This window comes from Salminus brasiliensis, chromosome 18 (genome assembly GCF_030463535.1).
Source record: "Salminus brasiliensis chromosome 18, fSalBra1.hap2, whole genome shotgun sequence".
Taxonomy (NCBI): Eukaryota; Metazoa; Chordata; class Actinopteri; order Characiformes; family Bryconidae; genus Salminus; species Salminus brasiliensis.
Genome location: NC_132895.1, coordinates 4,670,929 through 4,686,908, shown reverse-complemented (window position 1 = coordinate 4,686,908; position 15,980 = coordinate 4,670,929). Strand labels below are relative to the sequence as shown.

General features: G+C 35.8%; 1 protein-coding gene across 1 annotated transcript; it reads left to right on the top strand.

Annotated features, from left to right (window-relative positions):
• The first annotated feature begins 2,795 nt into the window (after positions 1-2,795).
• On the top strand, positions 2,796-15,337 carry gfi1b (growth factor independent 1B transcription repressor). The gene is made up of 7 exons (XM_072661870.1): positions 2,796-2,897; positions 3,846-3,949; positions 6,812-6,997; positions 7,178-7,407; positions 7,513-7,650; positions 10,279-10,444; positions 12,411-15,337. Exons 2-7 carry the CDS (start codon positions 3,853-3,855, stop codon positions 12,587-12,589), a joined length of 996 nt encoding a protein of 331 aa, XP_072517971.1. The 5' UTR covers positions 2,796-2,897; positions 3,846-3,852; the 3' UTR covers positions 12,590-15,337.
• Positions 15,338-15,980: the final 643 nt, after the last annotated feature.

The window sequence follows — 15,980 nt, the reverse complement described above, 5'->3', positions numbered from 1 at the left end:
TCATAGTGAAGGGGCTGTAATTATAATAAGCTGGTCTAGACTTATTTAGCCCCCTGTCCAGCCCGTAGCAGCCTATATAGTAGATGTTTCTGATAGAACGACCAATCGATCCCCAGTAGGAAGCAACACTTTACTAAAGCTCTGGTCGCTGAATGCAATCAAATCCTCACAGCAATGCTTTTCAAAAATCTAGTACAAAGACAGTAGAGACAGTTGCTCCAACAAAATCAGGATTAACCTTTTTTCTTTAATATCCTTGATTTCAGAGGAAACTATGAAATGAGCAGACGTCCCAATACTTTTGTCCATATAGTGTATTTTTCATTTTGCACTTCGTCCGTCAGATTCGACTCAATTTAACAGATTGTTCTGAGATTGTGTTGCTTTATACTTTTTATTTAAATCATGATCCAGTAAAATCTGAGAGACTTGGGATTTTCCTGGATGTGCTTGTCACCCACAAGGGGGCGCAATTACACCTCTCTAAATGGGTTTCTGTAGTTCCTGCAGTGTTTGTATTTCATTATTACCATAAAGGCTGTTTTTATGGCTTGAAGAAATAACAAAAATAAATAAATATATTTATATATGTATTTATTTGTTTAAAACAGTTGAATTAAAGAATTAAATCCAGCCTAAAGTTGCCTTTCTTTGCTTAAACGACACTAACAGTTGAACATCTCAGGCTCCAGCAGGTCAGGTTTGGTGTGTGTGTTTAATAGGTGCGTTCAGTTTTACAGTGTGTGTGTGTGTGTGTGTGTGTGTGTTTAGTCAGGAGAGCGAGGCTGACGGCAGGATGGTTGAATAAATAAACAAAGCAGGGATACAACTGAGGTTTTACAGCTTTTACAGACTGAAGAAACCCAGGCTTCCCAAATACCGAGTCAATACTCTGTCAGAAGTTGCTCAAATGACTTCAAGTAAATATAAAAAACAGTCTTGTTTTTAGTAGCTTTCTATTAGCCCCACCACTTTTTTGTCTTTGTAAAGTTGAACCTGTTATTATTTTTCTTTTATTACATCTATTAATCTATTAAATTAATGTATTAAAACCCCTTAAACCATACAGGCCTGTTTAACCCATGAGGGCCTACACTGTACCTCCACTCCCTCTATATGTACTGAATGGAATATATATGTATGTATTAATGATTGTAGGGTAGCGGGTTAGTGAGAATTCCTGGGAATGTCTATCAATATATCTAATAATCTTCCCATTGGGAAGCATGTGGTACGTTATAATACACATGTGATATATGTTGGTTTTATGATTTTTGTTTCTGTGATTTTTTAATGCTTTAAAATGTGTTTTTAGCAGTTATTAACAGAGTAAATGAATAATAAATATAATTCATTCCAAAATTCATAATCTAAAATATATACCTAGGGTTCAAGAGGTTGACTAACTAAACAGTTACTACTGTAACTATAACACACTACTGTAATTATGGGTAATTCTGCAGGAATGCACACAGCTTTCATGATAAATGAACTGAATGTTACCGTATGTTATGGTATACCCTCTGAATTCTGTCATTTGACTCTTTTGTATGATATATTTTTGTATTATAATTTTATATATATATGAGATTTATTAGAGTTTTTAATTTCATTTACATAATATATTTATATACAGTCATATGTACATTCTACACAGCCTTTTCTGTGGTGCTTACAATTCTGTATAATAAATGTAAAAAATAAATAAATGCCAAATTGATCCTCAGTGAAATTTAGCTGTTCAAATAACATATATTCTACTTTATACATTTATTATTATTATTATTATTATTTATTAATATTAAAATTAGAATTCAAGTGTTTTTTAAGTGTTATATATATTTATTATTATTGTTTATTTACTTATTTATTTATTAATAATAAAAATATAAATAAAGTTATAGTGTTATATATATCTTTTTATTATTATTTATTTAATAATATTAAAATTATAGTAAGTATTAACAGAGACACTCTAGTATTATTTATTTATTTAATAATATTAAAATTATAGTAAGTCTTAACAGAGACACTCTAGTATTATTTATTTATTTAATAATATTAAAATGATAGTAAGTCTTAACAGAGACACTCTAGTATTATTTATTTATTTAATAATATTAAAATTATAGTAAGTCTTAACAGAGACACTCTAGTATTATTTATTTATTTAATAATATTAAAATTATAGTAAGTGTTAACAGGGACACTCTAGTATTATTTATTTATTTAATAATATTAAAATTATAGTAAGTGTTAACACTAGGGACACTCTAATATTATTTATTTATTTAATAATATTAAATTATAGTAAGTGTTAACACTAGGGACACTCTAGTATTTTTTATTTATTTAATAATATTAAAATTATAGTAAGTGTTAACACTAGGGACACTCTAGTATTTTTTATTTATTTAATAATATTAAATTATAGTAAGTGTTAACACTAGGGACACTCTAATATTATTTATTTATTTAATAATATTAAAATTATAGTAAGTGTAAGTGTTAACACTAGGGACACTCTAAGTCTAAGGGACACTTTCAATGAAATGGAATATCATTCTTGTATTTATTTAATTATATCTTCTACTTAAAAATCCCTCCCTATAAACAAATAAACAATAAAAAAAAACACCAGTAATTAAAAAGGAAGAATTTGCCCCATCCTTAACCCTAAGCAGTCTTAGGCAAATGTGCACCTGTGGGTTAAAGAGCTCATTGGCTGAAAGCACGGTCAGATTCCCCTGCAGAAGAAAGTTTATCTGATTGGAAATCAGGGAGGGAGCTGAAGAGCAGCAGCGCACACAGAGATGCAGGGCTTGTGCTTCTGAGTCTCACTTAAGGATTTGGACTTTTGGAGAGAGAGAGAGAGAGAGAGAGAGAGAGAATTAAAGGTAAGTTGTTTTAACATGTTAATATTATTTATAAAACAGTAATGCTGAGTGGTAGAATAGGACTGTTAGTATGTATATTGAAAGCTGGTCATGAGTGTTAATACTGGCCAGTCTGCCTTTTAGCTCACGTCACTGCTGTCACTCAAAAACTGTATCTCAAAAAAAAAGCAACTTTACAGGAGAAGCAAAAAACCGTTCCAACTTTCAATGGAAGTCAATGTAAAAGACTTTTTCCACCAGTAATTTTAGAGCATTTCTATTGGTCCATTTCTCATGAACGTTGGACGTGAGTTACAGAACAGCTTCCAGATTCAGATTATGTCAAAAACTGAAAAACGTTAAAATATAATTGACGTTTTTGCGTGACAGGGTTGTTGTGTGACGTCGATCAAAATGTAGCAGCTAGAGACAAATAATTGAGACAAATAACTGACTTACAGTGTTATGTTGATGTAGTTATAGCATAATTACATTTGATTAGAGGTAGTTAGAAACTATGGATCATCTCTAAAATATTTTAATTTTAGATGTAAAAAAAAAATAGAAAAAAATAAATAAATATGGGTTATTATCATGAAGATCAAAGGGATGAAAGTCTAAGAGGGGCATTTTTTATTAAAATTTGGATTTTTAATCACATATTAATTTTTTATATTGTCACATATCGCAACATTTCACAATTTTACATGAGAAGCAAAAAACGTTTGAACTTTCAATGGAAGTCAATGTAAAAACACTTTTTCCAAGTCAGTTTTGAGCATTTCTATTGGTCCATTCGTCATCAAATTCAGATATAATTTAAAGTTAAACTTCCAGAAGGCTTAAAATCGACAATCAAAAAAAAAATTAAATAACAATAAATAAATAATAATAATAAAAAAAGAGATACAAGGTTTTTGCATGACGAAATCCAGCTTTAGGGACTAACCCCTCCTCATCTCCCTCCAGCTCCATCATGCCTCGTTCATTTCTGGTGAAGAGCAAAAAGTGCAGCTCGCACAGTGTGGCCCGGTACATCGACAGTGACCCAAACGAACCGGAACTCTTAACAAGTAGGTACCGAAACGACCAGCGGAGAGCTGCTGGTGATCCAGCGCCTGTACTGCTGTAGGTGACTGGGATTGGCTGAGGCTGTTGCGTCTCCTGCACTACAATTGGCCAACAGGCGATCTGCCAGCCAATCATAGCGCAGGAGGCCCAGCCAATCCTGGCGGGAAACAGGTAGGTAGTAAAACCCACTCCTTCTGGGGCTGCGGATGAGTCAGAAAGTTTAAAAGTCTTTATTATGTGATGTTTTTATTAAATAAGCAACTTATTTCATTTTATTTCTGAGAAAAACTCTTGTTATTATGAGATATTGTGTCTTAAAAACGTAATTATTGCATGTTTATCAAATATATATATCTATTGTGATAATAAGAAAAGCCCTTAATAATATACATATATGAGAATAATTTTGCAAATGATAACTAAAAAATAACAAAATTTCCTCCTCTCTCATCCCTAGAGATGGTAAATAAAATAGATCAAATAAAATAAAATTAAATTAAAAATAAATAAATACATAAATAAACACTTTCCTGGTAGATTTCAAAAGAAGTAATAAAAAACATGACCTCAGAATAATATGTGTATAATAATAATATGTGTAATATGAGATTCTATTGTAAAAATGCTTTATTACATCATAATTATAATATATAACATTAATTATTGCATGTTTATCAAAAAAAGGCCTTAATAATATCTACTTTTTAAATGTTTGTGGAGAATTATTATATTCAGTGCTCTCCCATACATACATATATATAATTTTGGGAATTGGGAATTTATTAATAACGAAATTCTCTCCTCTCTCATCCCTAGAGGTAGTAAATAAAATAGATAAAATAATAAATAAATAAATACTTTCCTAGTAGATTTCAAAAGAAGTAACAAAAAACATGGCCTCAAGATAATATGTGTATTATTATGAGATATGATGTTGTAAAAATGCTTTATTACATCATAAATATGATATATAACATCTTACATCAACTATTATGAGATTTGCTGTAGAAATTGCACATTATGTCGTGTCACGCAAAACATCTCATAACTATGAGAGAATATCTTATTATTAATTTTTATGTCATAAAAATGACATAGGCTGTTTTTTTGCAGAAGCTTCCTGTGGCGTTTTTATTAGGAAGTCCAATTGATTTCAGCGTCTCTAGATTTCACTGTGACATAAACCAATCATTTCAATTCATTCAATCAACTGCACCATTGTGTCAATTTAAAGAGACAATCTAGCAAATCTTTGGCCTACAGTTATGACTGACACATATAATACAATATATAAGATAGAATATGTCGTATATACTATAGCAATATATATAATAAGATATATTCTCATAATTAAAAAATGTTCTAGGTCATAAATATGGCATAATATATTTTCCCATAACAACAAGCTGTTTTCTCTTAATAACAAGATGTTTATGTTTTATTACGACAAAACGGCTCCTAGTAACGACATGCTGGAGAAGCTTTTTATTATTTCGCTTGGCCATAGTAAACTAACTGGGCCAATGTATATATATATATATTACTGGTCAGGGCTGGTTTTCCTAGAAGAATTTTAGCTCAATAACGGTTCTTAAGAAAAAGGGTTGAGCGAGCATCACACTGAACACTCTCTCTACCAGTTTAGTTCATCTTAACATGTAACACGGCTTGTTTCAGAAGCTGGGCTCACCTAAACACCTTCTCAAACCACGTCTCAGATCCCAGATGAAGGTTGCCTTTTTGCTCCTGTTTTGGAGATACAAAGTTGTCTTATAAGGAAAATGTAGTGGGAGTAAACCACTCCATAGCTTAAAACAGAGTGTGGCCTATACATAAATATTCCTTTTGCAAATTTTGTCATTTTGTTTTTACATTGACTTTGACTGAAAGTTCAGTGTCCTTCTACTTTAAAGTTGGCATTATGAAGAGGTGCCAGGTGATGTTGTGAAGCAGTTTGAAGTAGATTGGGGTTTTTGTGAATACCACAGTGTGGGATATGGAATATGCTGCCATCCTTTGTTATCAGTTCAGTTGTTTTCCAATAGATTAGCAGTTAGCTCACTGCTGCCTCGAATGGCGAGTGTGTAATTCCTTGTTCCAGGTATCCAATAATGTTACGATATTCCAGTAAATCTAATGCCTGTGTATATATAGGACAACGTAAACTGGGTCTGTCTCTCAAAGCAACCCTTTATGTACTAAATCACTGTATGTGGTACATATCAGAGTGGCATAATTCAGTATATATATATATGAATGATTAATCTTTAAAGCAGCATTATGCAAGAATTGGCATTTCATGCTATTGGGCTCCACCTACATTTGGATGTATATGTGTATGGACATGCTGAACACATGCATTATATATGACAACGTAAACTGGGGCTGTCTCTCAAAGCAACCCTTTATGTACTAAATCACTGTATGTGGAACATAACAGAGTGGCATAATTCAGTATATATATCTTTAAAGCAGCATTATGTGAGAATTGGCATTTCATGCTATTTGGCTATGTGTAATTCACGCTTTGAGACACCACTAACGGACATGCTGTACACATGCATTTCTGGACAAGCTGAGAAATACTGAAGTAGCATCTGAGGGTGAAATGCCAATTCTCGCATAATGCTGCTTTAAAGCATGTGGGCTGTAATATACTATGTGGGCTGTTTTACACTAATAAGACTCGGGTTATGCAGCTTTACACAGTTCTGGAGAGAGGTCTCGTAGTGCAGCTCCACCAAAGTATCATAGTGCATTAGCAGAACTCTCCCTATTACAGTCAGTAATGATTTTGAAGCTCATATTTTAAGATAAATATTTACATATTGTTTCTTTAACTTTGTTAAACTCTACTTTCCCAGCTCCATTACCAGTCCCACCAGAGGCTAAGGAACCGGACTCTCCAGGGAGCTTGCAGTCAGGCCCACTCGCTGAACCCTCCCACACAGACCCTTACGCCTACATCAAGGGTGAAGATGAACCTGATTGTCCGATCTTATCTCGCCCTGAGCCGACTGTCACAGCCAGCCGGCCTTACTTCATGTCCGGTAAGCGGCATCTCGGCAGTCATCTGTGGGAACGTTGCACCTATTTTCTCGCCACGATACTTCAAAAGCCAAAGCAAAACAGTACAGATGCCGCCGTCAGCACATTCAGGTGTCCTCCTTAGTCAAACAGTCGAAGGTGTCAACAAACGCAGTCTTCTCTTCTGGTTTTTCTTCCCCCAGAGCCTCAGATGGCAGAATTCCCACCTTACTACAAGCCAACGTATGGGTGGGAGCCTCTTCCTTCTCCATATGACTTCAGGCAGATGGGCTTCCACTCCTCCCTCCTCCAGCATGCGAATACCCTGTACGGGTCCCACCTGAAGCAAAGCCCAGAACACGCACAACCACTGGACTGCAGCACACACTACTCCCCCACCTCCAACACCTACCACTGCCTCACCTGTGACAAAGTGAGTCAGCCTTTCAAAAGTACACCATGTCTCAGGCAGCAGCCTCAGTTTAATGTCTGATGTGAAGTCTTATATAATAATACCTGCTCCGCTGATCCCTTCCAGGTGTTCTCCACTCCTCATGGCCTGGAGGTCCATGTGAGGCGCTCCCACAGCGGCACGCGACCCTTTGGTTGTAGCATTTGCAGAAAAACCTTCGGCCATGCCGTGAGCTTAGAGCAGCACATGAACGTCCACTCTCAGGTAGGAGCTGGTTTTAACTGTAGCACTTATTATAACAGCCATAACATTAATACCACTGCCAGGTGACATGAGTCACACTGATGAGCAGTTAGTGAAACGTCACTTTGACAGGGTTGACAGTGGTCTTCAGTGGTCTTCACTGCACTCATAATTTGACCCCGTCAACCCTGGGGATGGGGCGTTCCTGGTATGCAGTACTCAGTACCTACCAAAGTACGTAGTGCAAGAAAGGAACCACCTGTGAACTGGCAATAGGGTCATGGGCACCCAAGGCTCACTGATGCTCATGAAGGCCCCACCTTACAACGTACAGGACTTAGTCTTGGTGCCAGACACCACAGGACGCCTTCAGAGGTCTTGTGGAGACCATGCCTCAATGGGTCAGATCTAGTGTATGTATGTAGTGTATATTTGGCAGGTGGTATTAATGTTATGGCTGATCAGTGTATAATGTCACAGTCACTCAGAAACCTTTCAATGGAAGTCAGTATAAAAAGATTTAGTCATTTTGGAGCATTTCTATTGGTCCATTCATCATGAGAAGTTCCAAAACATAGAAGACATACAAGGAGTGAATCAGTAGGCTAGGCTTTTAGTGTGGGTAGTGCTAGAGCTACAGTATCTGCAAATTGTAGCTTCCACAACCCAGCTAGCATGTCCATGCGGGGCCTGTATGGGTAGTCCAACTGGGAACCACATTGGCCCCACAAATGGATGCCCACCGGGGTCAGTAATGGGACCATTAGGGCTTAACATAGGCCTCTTCTAGGGTTGTATACTGCAAATGGGCCCTAGATGGGCATAGATTAAGGTGGGCTGTAATGATGGGGCCCATTTAGGAAGCCCAACTGGGTCGCAGTAACAACACATATACAAACCCACATGAGCATCTTACACATTTACTGGCTGTCGAAGAAGCGTCGCTATTTAACTTTATTTATTAAACGTGAATCACATATTAGCACAAGTTCAGCCATGTAATATTGTTGTTGCTACGCTGGCATATAAAGCTAATACCAACAGGTAAAGCTAGCTATCGTGCGCTAGCTATCCGCTATCAAGCTAACCTAGATCAAAAGATAATTGGGATCCAAATAAAATAAAAAAATAAAAAAACAACAACACTGTGAACTCGGCTGGCTAACCAGTAGTATGCTAGCTAATACAATTGAAGGGGGATCGATCAGCTCGACTGGCTAACAGTAGCATGTTAGCTACATCTGCTGGCTAACAGTAGCATGTTAGCTACATCGGCTGGCTAACAGTAGCATGTAAGCTACATCTGCTGGCTAACAGTAGCATGTTAGCTATGTCGGCTGGCTAACATATTGGGTTCTAAATGGTCCTTCTGTAAGATGATGTCAGAGGGATAGGATGTGTCACGGCACCGGTTCGTTTCAGTTATTTGTTAATATATAACTATAAAATAGTCACTTTTATTTAGCCACATTACCTTCCAAAAGTACATATTAGGCCACCAAAGCAAAGGCATCAGTTACATTAGTATAGGCATCAGTTACATTAGCATAGGCATCAGTTACATTAGCATAGGCATCAGTTGCATTAGTATAGGCATCAGTTACATTAGCATAGGCATCAGTTACATTAGTATAGGCATCAGTTACATTAGCATAGGCATCAGTTACATTAGTATAGGCATCAGTTACATTAGCATAGGCATCAGTTACATTAGTATAGGCATCAGTTACATTAGCATAGGCATCAGTTACATTAGTATAGGCATCAGTTACATTAGTATAGGCATCAGTTACATTAGCATAGGCATCAGTTACATTAGTATAGGCATCAGTTACATTAGCATAGGCATCAGTTACATTAGCATAGGCTAGCTCATGAAAGAGGCTCTGATAACACAAGCTTGTAAAATGAGCGCCGCGAGCTTGCCAATATAACAGTAACCTCCTCATTTAAAAGCCTGGCTTCTCCAACTAACATGAGCTGATGATGCTAAGATTTTGTTTATGCTGCAAAGGAAATAATAATAATAATAATAATAATAATAATAATAATATTACTAATTTAATGAGTATAACAATAACTAGTAATATTACAATTGACATTATTATTATTATTATTAGTAGTAGTATTAACATATTAATATTGTTATTATTATTATTAGTAGTAGTAGTATTAACATTAATACTGTTATTAGTAGTAGTAGTAGTAACATATTAATATTATTATTATTATTATTATTATTATTAATAATAATATTATTCTTATTCTTATTATTCTTATTTTTATTATTAGTAGCAGTAGTAACATAATAATATTCTTCTTCTTCTTCTTTTTATGATTAACTAGTAATATTGTCAGGTAGGCCGAGGGTGCAGTGGTGCTCTTCTGCATCCTGTGTGTGACCTGGTACAACAAGTAGTCTAGAAACGGCCCTGCTTTTAGAGATCCATATTTTTTTATAATGACCTCCATCTCACATAAACTGAACTGTTCAATTGGTGCAGAACCTTGCAGAACCTTGCAGAACCCTGCAGAACATTATGTCAAAGTTCTCTAGGAAACCAGGGAACACTCTTCTGTACAATTGCAAAGCTTTTTTTCCTCTAAATTTGTGTTAATTGTTTGTTTGTTTGTTTGTTTGTATAAAAGGAGAGGAGTTTCGAGTGCAAGATGTGCGGCAAGACATTCAAGCGCTCCTCCACCCTGTCCACACACCTGCTCATCCACTCCGACACTCGCCCGTATCCCTGCCAGTACTGTGGCAAGAGGTTCCACCAGAAATCCGACATGAAGAAACACACCTACATCCACACAGGTGAGAAAACAGGCTGCGTGACTCAATCCTGGAGAGCTGCGGAACTTTGATAGCACAGCTCTGTTTTCCAGGTGCTGTTTCTAAGAGCCATATACCTGCAGATAAATCAAAAAAAGAAAATTAAGCAAATGCAGGGATGATTTGCATATCTGGTTTTCCTGCTTCGCAGAGGACTCTGTGAAAGCTTCCTCCACAGCTCTGCTGGAGCAGGATAGAAAGCTTCCAACGAAACTCTACAAATCTGGAGAGCATGCAAATCTTTGCTACGTGTCGATTTTCAAGCAGATTTTTCAAAATCTCATTTGGAGCTGAGGAGAGTAAAGCTGTCAGTGTTGATATATAGTAATAACTGGAGGAGTTCAGTCATTTTGATGGTTGAGTAATCCCTCTAGTTCTTTAAGGCCAAACCCATGAAAATATTAAATATGCTTAAGTGACCCATAACATGTGCAGCCTTTTAAAGATTACAGAAAACGACTAATCCTGAAATTAAATATTTGTTTTTTAAGTCAGTTTTAACAGAATAACACGAGAATTGCAGATGAATCTTCAAATCAGACATTTAATAAACTGCTATTATTCAACTCAAATAAATAAATGTTCTGACTGAATCACTGGTTCACTAAAGTTATTAAATTATTTATTTTGCTCAGTAATTAACTTGTTACTGCATGAAGGAGTTGCTTTAGGCTGAATTGAGCAACAGTGTAGCTTGTTAACCTGTCAGATTACTGTTAACATTTTACTTCAGTTACACCATGCATGCAATTTGTAACTATAAATGCTACATTTTATTTCATAAACCTGAAATCTGTAAGAGCAAACACTGAATTTTGCTTCATAAACATGCAATTTTTAACAGTAAATGCTTACTTTTACTGCATAAACATCCCGTTTTTACTTTAATTATTTAATATTACTTTATAAACATGCAGTTTTTACTGTAAACATTTAAGTTCACTTCATAAACATGCAGTTTTTAACAGTAAATGCTTACTTTTACTGCATAAACATCCCGTTTTTACTTTAATTATTTAATATTACTTTATAAACATGCAGTTTTTACTGTAAACATTTAAGTTTACTTCATAATCACGCAGTTTTTACTGTAACTATTTAATTTTACTTAATAAACATGCAGTTTTTACTGTAAACATTTAAGTTCACTTCATAAACATGCAGTTTTTACTGTAGACATTTAAGTTTACTTCATAAACATGCAGTTTTTAATGTAAAGATTTAATTTTACTTCATAAACATGCCATTTGTACTGTAGACATTTAAGTTTACTTCATAAACCATTAACCATTGGTTACCATAAAGTATTACTTTATAAACATGCAGTTTTTACTGTAATCATTTAATCCTAGCTTATAAACATGCCATTTTTGCTGTTATTGATTAATTTTACTTCATAAACATTCTGTTTAACATCCAGTTTTTAATGTGCAGTTTTTACTGTAACCATTTAATCTTAGCTCATCATGCAGTTTTTATTATAACCGTTGAATTCTACTTCATAAACATTCTGTTTTAATTTAATCCTACATCATAAACAAGCAGTTTTTTTACTGTAACCATTTAATTTGACTTTGTATGCATTGGTTTTTTTTACTGTAACTGTTTAACATGCAGTTTTTAACATGCAGTTCTTACTGTAACCATTTAATTTCACTCTATAAACATGCAATTTTTATTGTAAATATTTCCTTTACTTCATAAACAAGCAGTTTTAATTATAACCGTTTAATTCTACTTCATAAAAAATATTTTTTTTGTCTGTATCCATTTCTTTTTACTTTAGAAACATGAAGTTTGTAATGGAAATGTTTAATTACACATCATATACATGGCATTTATAGCTTTAAACACAGCTTTGTAACAGTAAACATTTGCGTTTTCCTCATCAACACTACAGTTATACAATTTGATGACTGTTGCTGTTTTTATGTTTTAATGTCAACAGGAGAGAAACCGCACAAATGCCAGGTGTGCGGCAAAGCATTCAGCCAGAGCTCCAACCTCATCACTCACAGCCGCAAGCACACGGGCTTCAAACCTTTCGGCTGTGAGATCTGCTCCAAGGGCTTCCAGAGGAAGGTGGACCTCCGGAGGCACCATGAGAGTCAGCATACCCTGAAGTGATGTCAGAACTGGCCAGAGAACTACTGAGCAGTCATTAAAAAAAGCCTCCTCGGGCTGGCCGAGGGTCATAAATCAAAGCATGGGATGAAGTGACCATACATTTCTACAAGCTAATGTGTGAGAACATTAGTGAGGACAGGACTGCCGTTTTGGGTGGGCCAAGTCTTGAATTTTACTCTTGCAGCTGCAAAAAAAGTGAAGAAGGATCCATAACTATGAGGTGCTTGAGTGTCAACCTCAGAACAAAGAAAAAATAAGGCGATTTGAGGCCTATTTTGATTGGTTACTGTCAAAAAACTGAATTTTGAATATGTAGAATATTTAACAAGTGCAAATTTATTCGTGTTTGGGTTTATTTATTATAAGATTACAAAATAGAAATGCACAAGAAGAGAAGTTTAGGTGGGAAGACAAGAAAAGTGGGTGGACTTAAGGCCCACTGGGACCCATTATACCACTACCACCATTATACACAAGTCTATAAGCCACTATACACAAGTTTCAGCAGTTCACTAGGCCACAGCATGGTTGTACCGTTGGCGTTATCTGACGAATGAGCTGTTTATCACATCATCCCAGAGTGCATGCAAAGTAAATTGCCAGAGCAATGTACAGTATAAGCAAGCTGCATACATTACTGAATCCCTCCTGCATTACTGTGCATTGTTAGCCCACTGGACCAACATCAGGAATATCACAGTAAATGTAGCTCAGAGCTCGACATCTCAGTTGGTTTCATATAACTGAGAAGGGAAGTTCCACAGAATGCTTCAAAATTCTGCAGAATTCAGTGGTTGAGATGTAAACAAGTCATTCAGAGTGGGTTTGGTGTGAAACTTACCCGGTCAGAGTTGTTCACAGTGGTAGTGAATAAAAACAGATGTCTGAAGAGTGTCTTATAATATCAATACAGATATAATTACTTACAAATAAATAAAAATTAATAATAATACTAATAATGTTTAATGTGTGCAGTCCCAACCGCACAAAACGTCTTTGACAGTATTTTTTTCTGCATAATTAAATCATTAAGAAGTAAACAAAGTCATTTAGAGTGATTTGAGGAACTTACCCAGAGTTCCTCTATATCTCAGACATAGTTTAATAACATTTCTATTATCAAATTTTTTAATTATGCATTTTTTGTGCATTTTAAAGCACATTTATGGTGGAAGGATACATGCAGGGAGCTGTAAGGCAAAATATTTACCACTATATACCATCATCAACATTACTCGTTAAGCTCAGAGATGGTGAACTCTATCCGTCTGGAAACTTGAATACCTCTAGAAGTTCCCTCCCAGAACATGTATTATGTAAAATATGTGAATATGATATGAATATCTCAGATATTGTTTTACTATACTTTTATAATAACATTTTCTTTTGGCCTGAGGTGCATTTTTAAAGCACATTTATGGTGGAAGGGTACATACAGGGTGTTATGAGACAAAATAGTAATACATTTTTTTTTTTTAGATTTCCCAATATTTTAACATCATCAACATTTGATATTAAATTCAGAAGATTGGGTTTGGATTGTACATTAAATGTCTATGTACAAAATCTTACAACCTCTACAGCAAACCAAAACACTCTGAATTACTTAGTGGTCTCAGTGGTTGAATTATACAGAAATTTTTAAAAGTCTTTGAGTCTACTCAACCCAGTAGGAACTGTGTCCATTTGAAGTCAGATAGATGTTGAACTCTAATGTTGGACAGGCGTTGATTTTTTGCTTGGAAATCAAAGTCAAATTCATCAACCACCAATTGGATTAACATTAGCATGTGACATTCGCACGTTAGCACATGACATTTGACAGACGTTGGATTTTGGTTGGAAATCAAAGTCACATATTCGTTAACAACAAATTGGTTTGACATCAAACTCCAACATTAGACAGATGTTAAATTTTGGTTGGAAATCAAAGTCACATATTCGTTAACACCAAATTGGTTTGACATCAAACTCCAACGTTAGACAGATGTTGAATTTTGGTTGGAAATCAAAGTCACATATTTGTTAACACCAAATTGGTTTGACATCAAACTCCAACGTTAGACAGATGTTGAATTTTGGTTGGAAATCAAAGTCACATATTTGTTAACACCAAATTGGTTTGACATCAAACTCCAACATTAGACAGATGTTGAATTTTGGTTGGAAATCAAAGTCACATATTTGTTAACAACCAATTGGTGTGACATCAAACTCCAACGTTAGACAGATGTTAAATTTTGGTTGGAAATCAAAGTCACATATTCGTTAACAACAAATTGGTTTGACATCAAACTCCAACATTAGACAGATGTTAAATTTTGGTTGGAAATCAAAGTCACATATTTGTTAACAACCAATTGGTTTGACATCAAACTCCAACATTAGACAGATGTTAAATTTTGGTTGGAAATCAAAGTCACATATTCGTTAACAACAAATTGGTTTGACATCAAACTCCAACAACAAACCAACTAAATATCAACATCAGCTGTCGTCACTCTTCTACATCAAATTGACGTTGGGTTAGACGTTGTCCTGAAGTTGACCTACGTTCAAGCAGATAACAGCCTCGTCTATGTTGGTGAAGCTGGTGGCCGGCTGGAGAGAAGACCACTCAACCATACAGATGTTCTTTTATATAAATGTTATTTAAGCCAAGAATTGTAACTTAATTTTACTGGTGTTTCTGATATTTATGGAAGTGTATCGTTCTGTGCTCTCTGAATAAACGCTGTCTTTTGAGAACCTAAGCTTCCCAGTCTCTCGATGAACGGAACGATGGATGTGTAACCTGCATGTGCAAATGCATCTACGCTTTCTCTCTCTCTCTTCAACCTAAAGGCTGATGTGAAACCTGAGATGGGCCTGGAACGGGTGCCTGGCTGTGTTTGTCTTTCGCGTGTCCGCCCTGTAGAGGATCCGGATGCACAGTTCCCGTTGGCTCTGCGGTCGCTCCTGCTCAGTTTTTTGCCTGAGGCAGGGCGAAATCTCTGTGCGATAGAGCTTCATTCAAATGTGTACCTGGAACTCTGCATGCAAATCTCCTGTCAAGCGGGTTCGTAAACTTCAAGGGACTGGGTGAATGGCCTTTGCAGAGGCCTGGAGCAGAGGGAGAACACACTGCAGCTCCAACGTCAGCTCCACGGGGACAAACCTGCCCTGTTTGTCTCCAGATTTACATGTGTTGGATACTTAAGTGTTGTCAGTACAAACATACTGAGGGCGTGGGGGGTGGGGGGTGGAGGGTGGAGGGTGGGGGGGTCAATTGGGTTGCAGTTCTGTGTATGAGAGTGCCAATGTTATCACAAGGCTTTAAGCCTACTGTTGGAGACACTAAAGGGAGAGATTTGCAGACACTCCCATCTCCCATCCCATCAATCCAGTCTCA

Bases quoted from the DNA above. Each gene is read 5' to 3' on its own strand.
- gfi1b (XM_072661870.1), top strand. From the start codon at position 3,853: ATGCCTCGTTCATTTCTGGTGAAGAGCAAAAAGTGCAGCTCGCACAGT. The intron at 6,998-7,177 runs GTAAGCGGCATC...TTCTTCCCCCAG, and splicing joins CCGGCCTTACTTCATGTCCG to AGCCTCAGATGGCAGAATTC. The intron at 7,408-7,512 runs GTGAGTCAGCCT...GATCCCTTCCAG, and splicing joins ACTGCCTCACCTGTGACAAA to GTGTTCTCCACTCCTCATGG.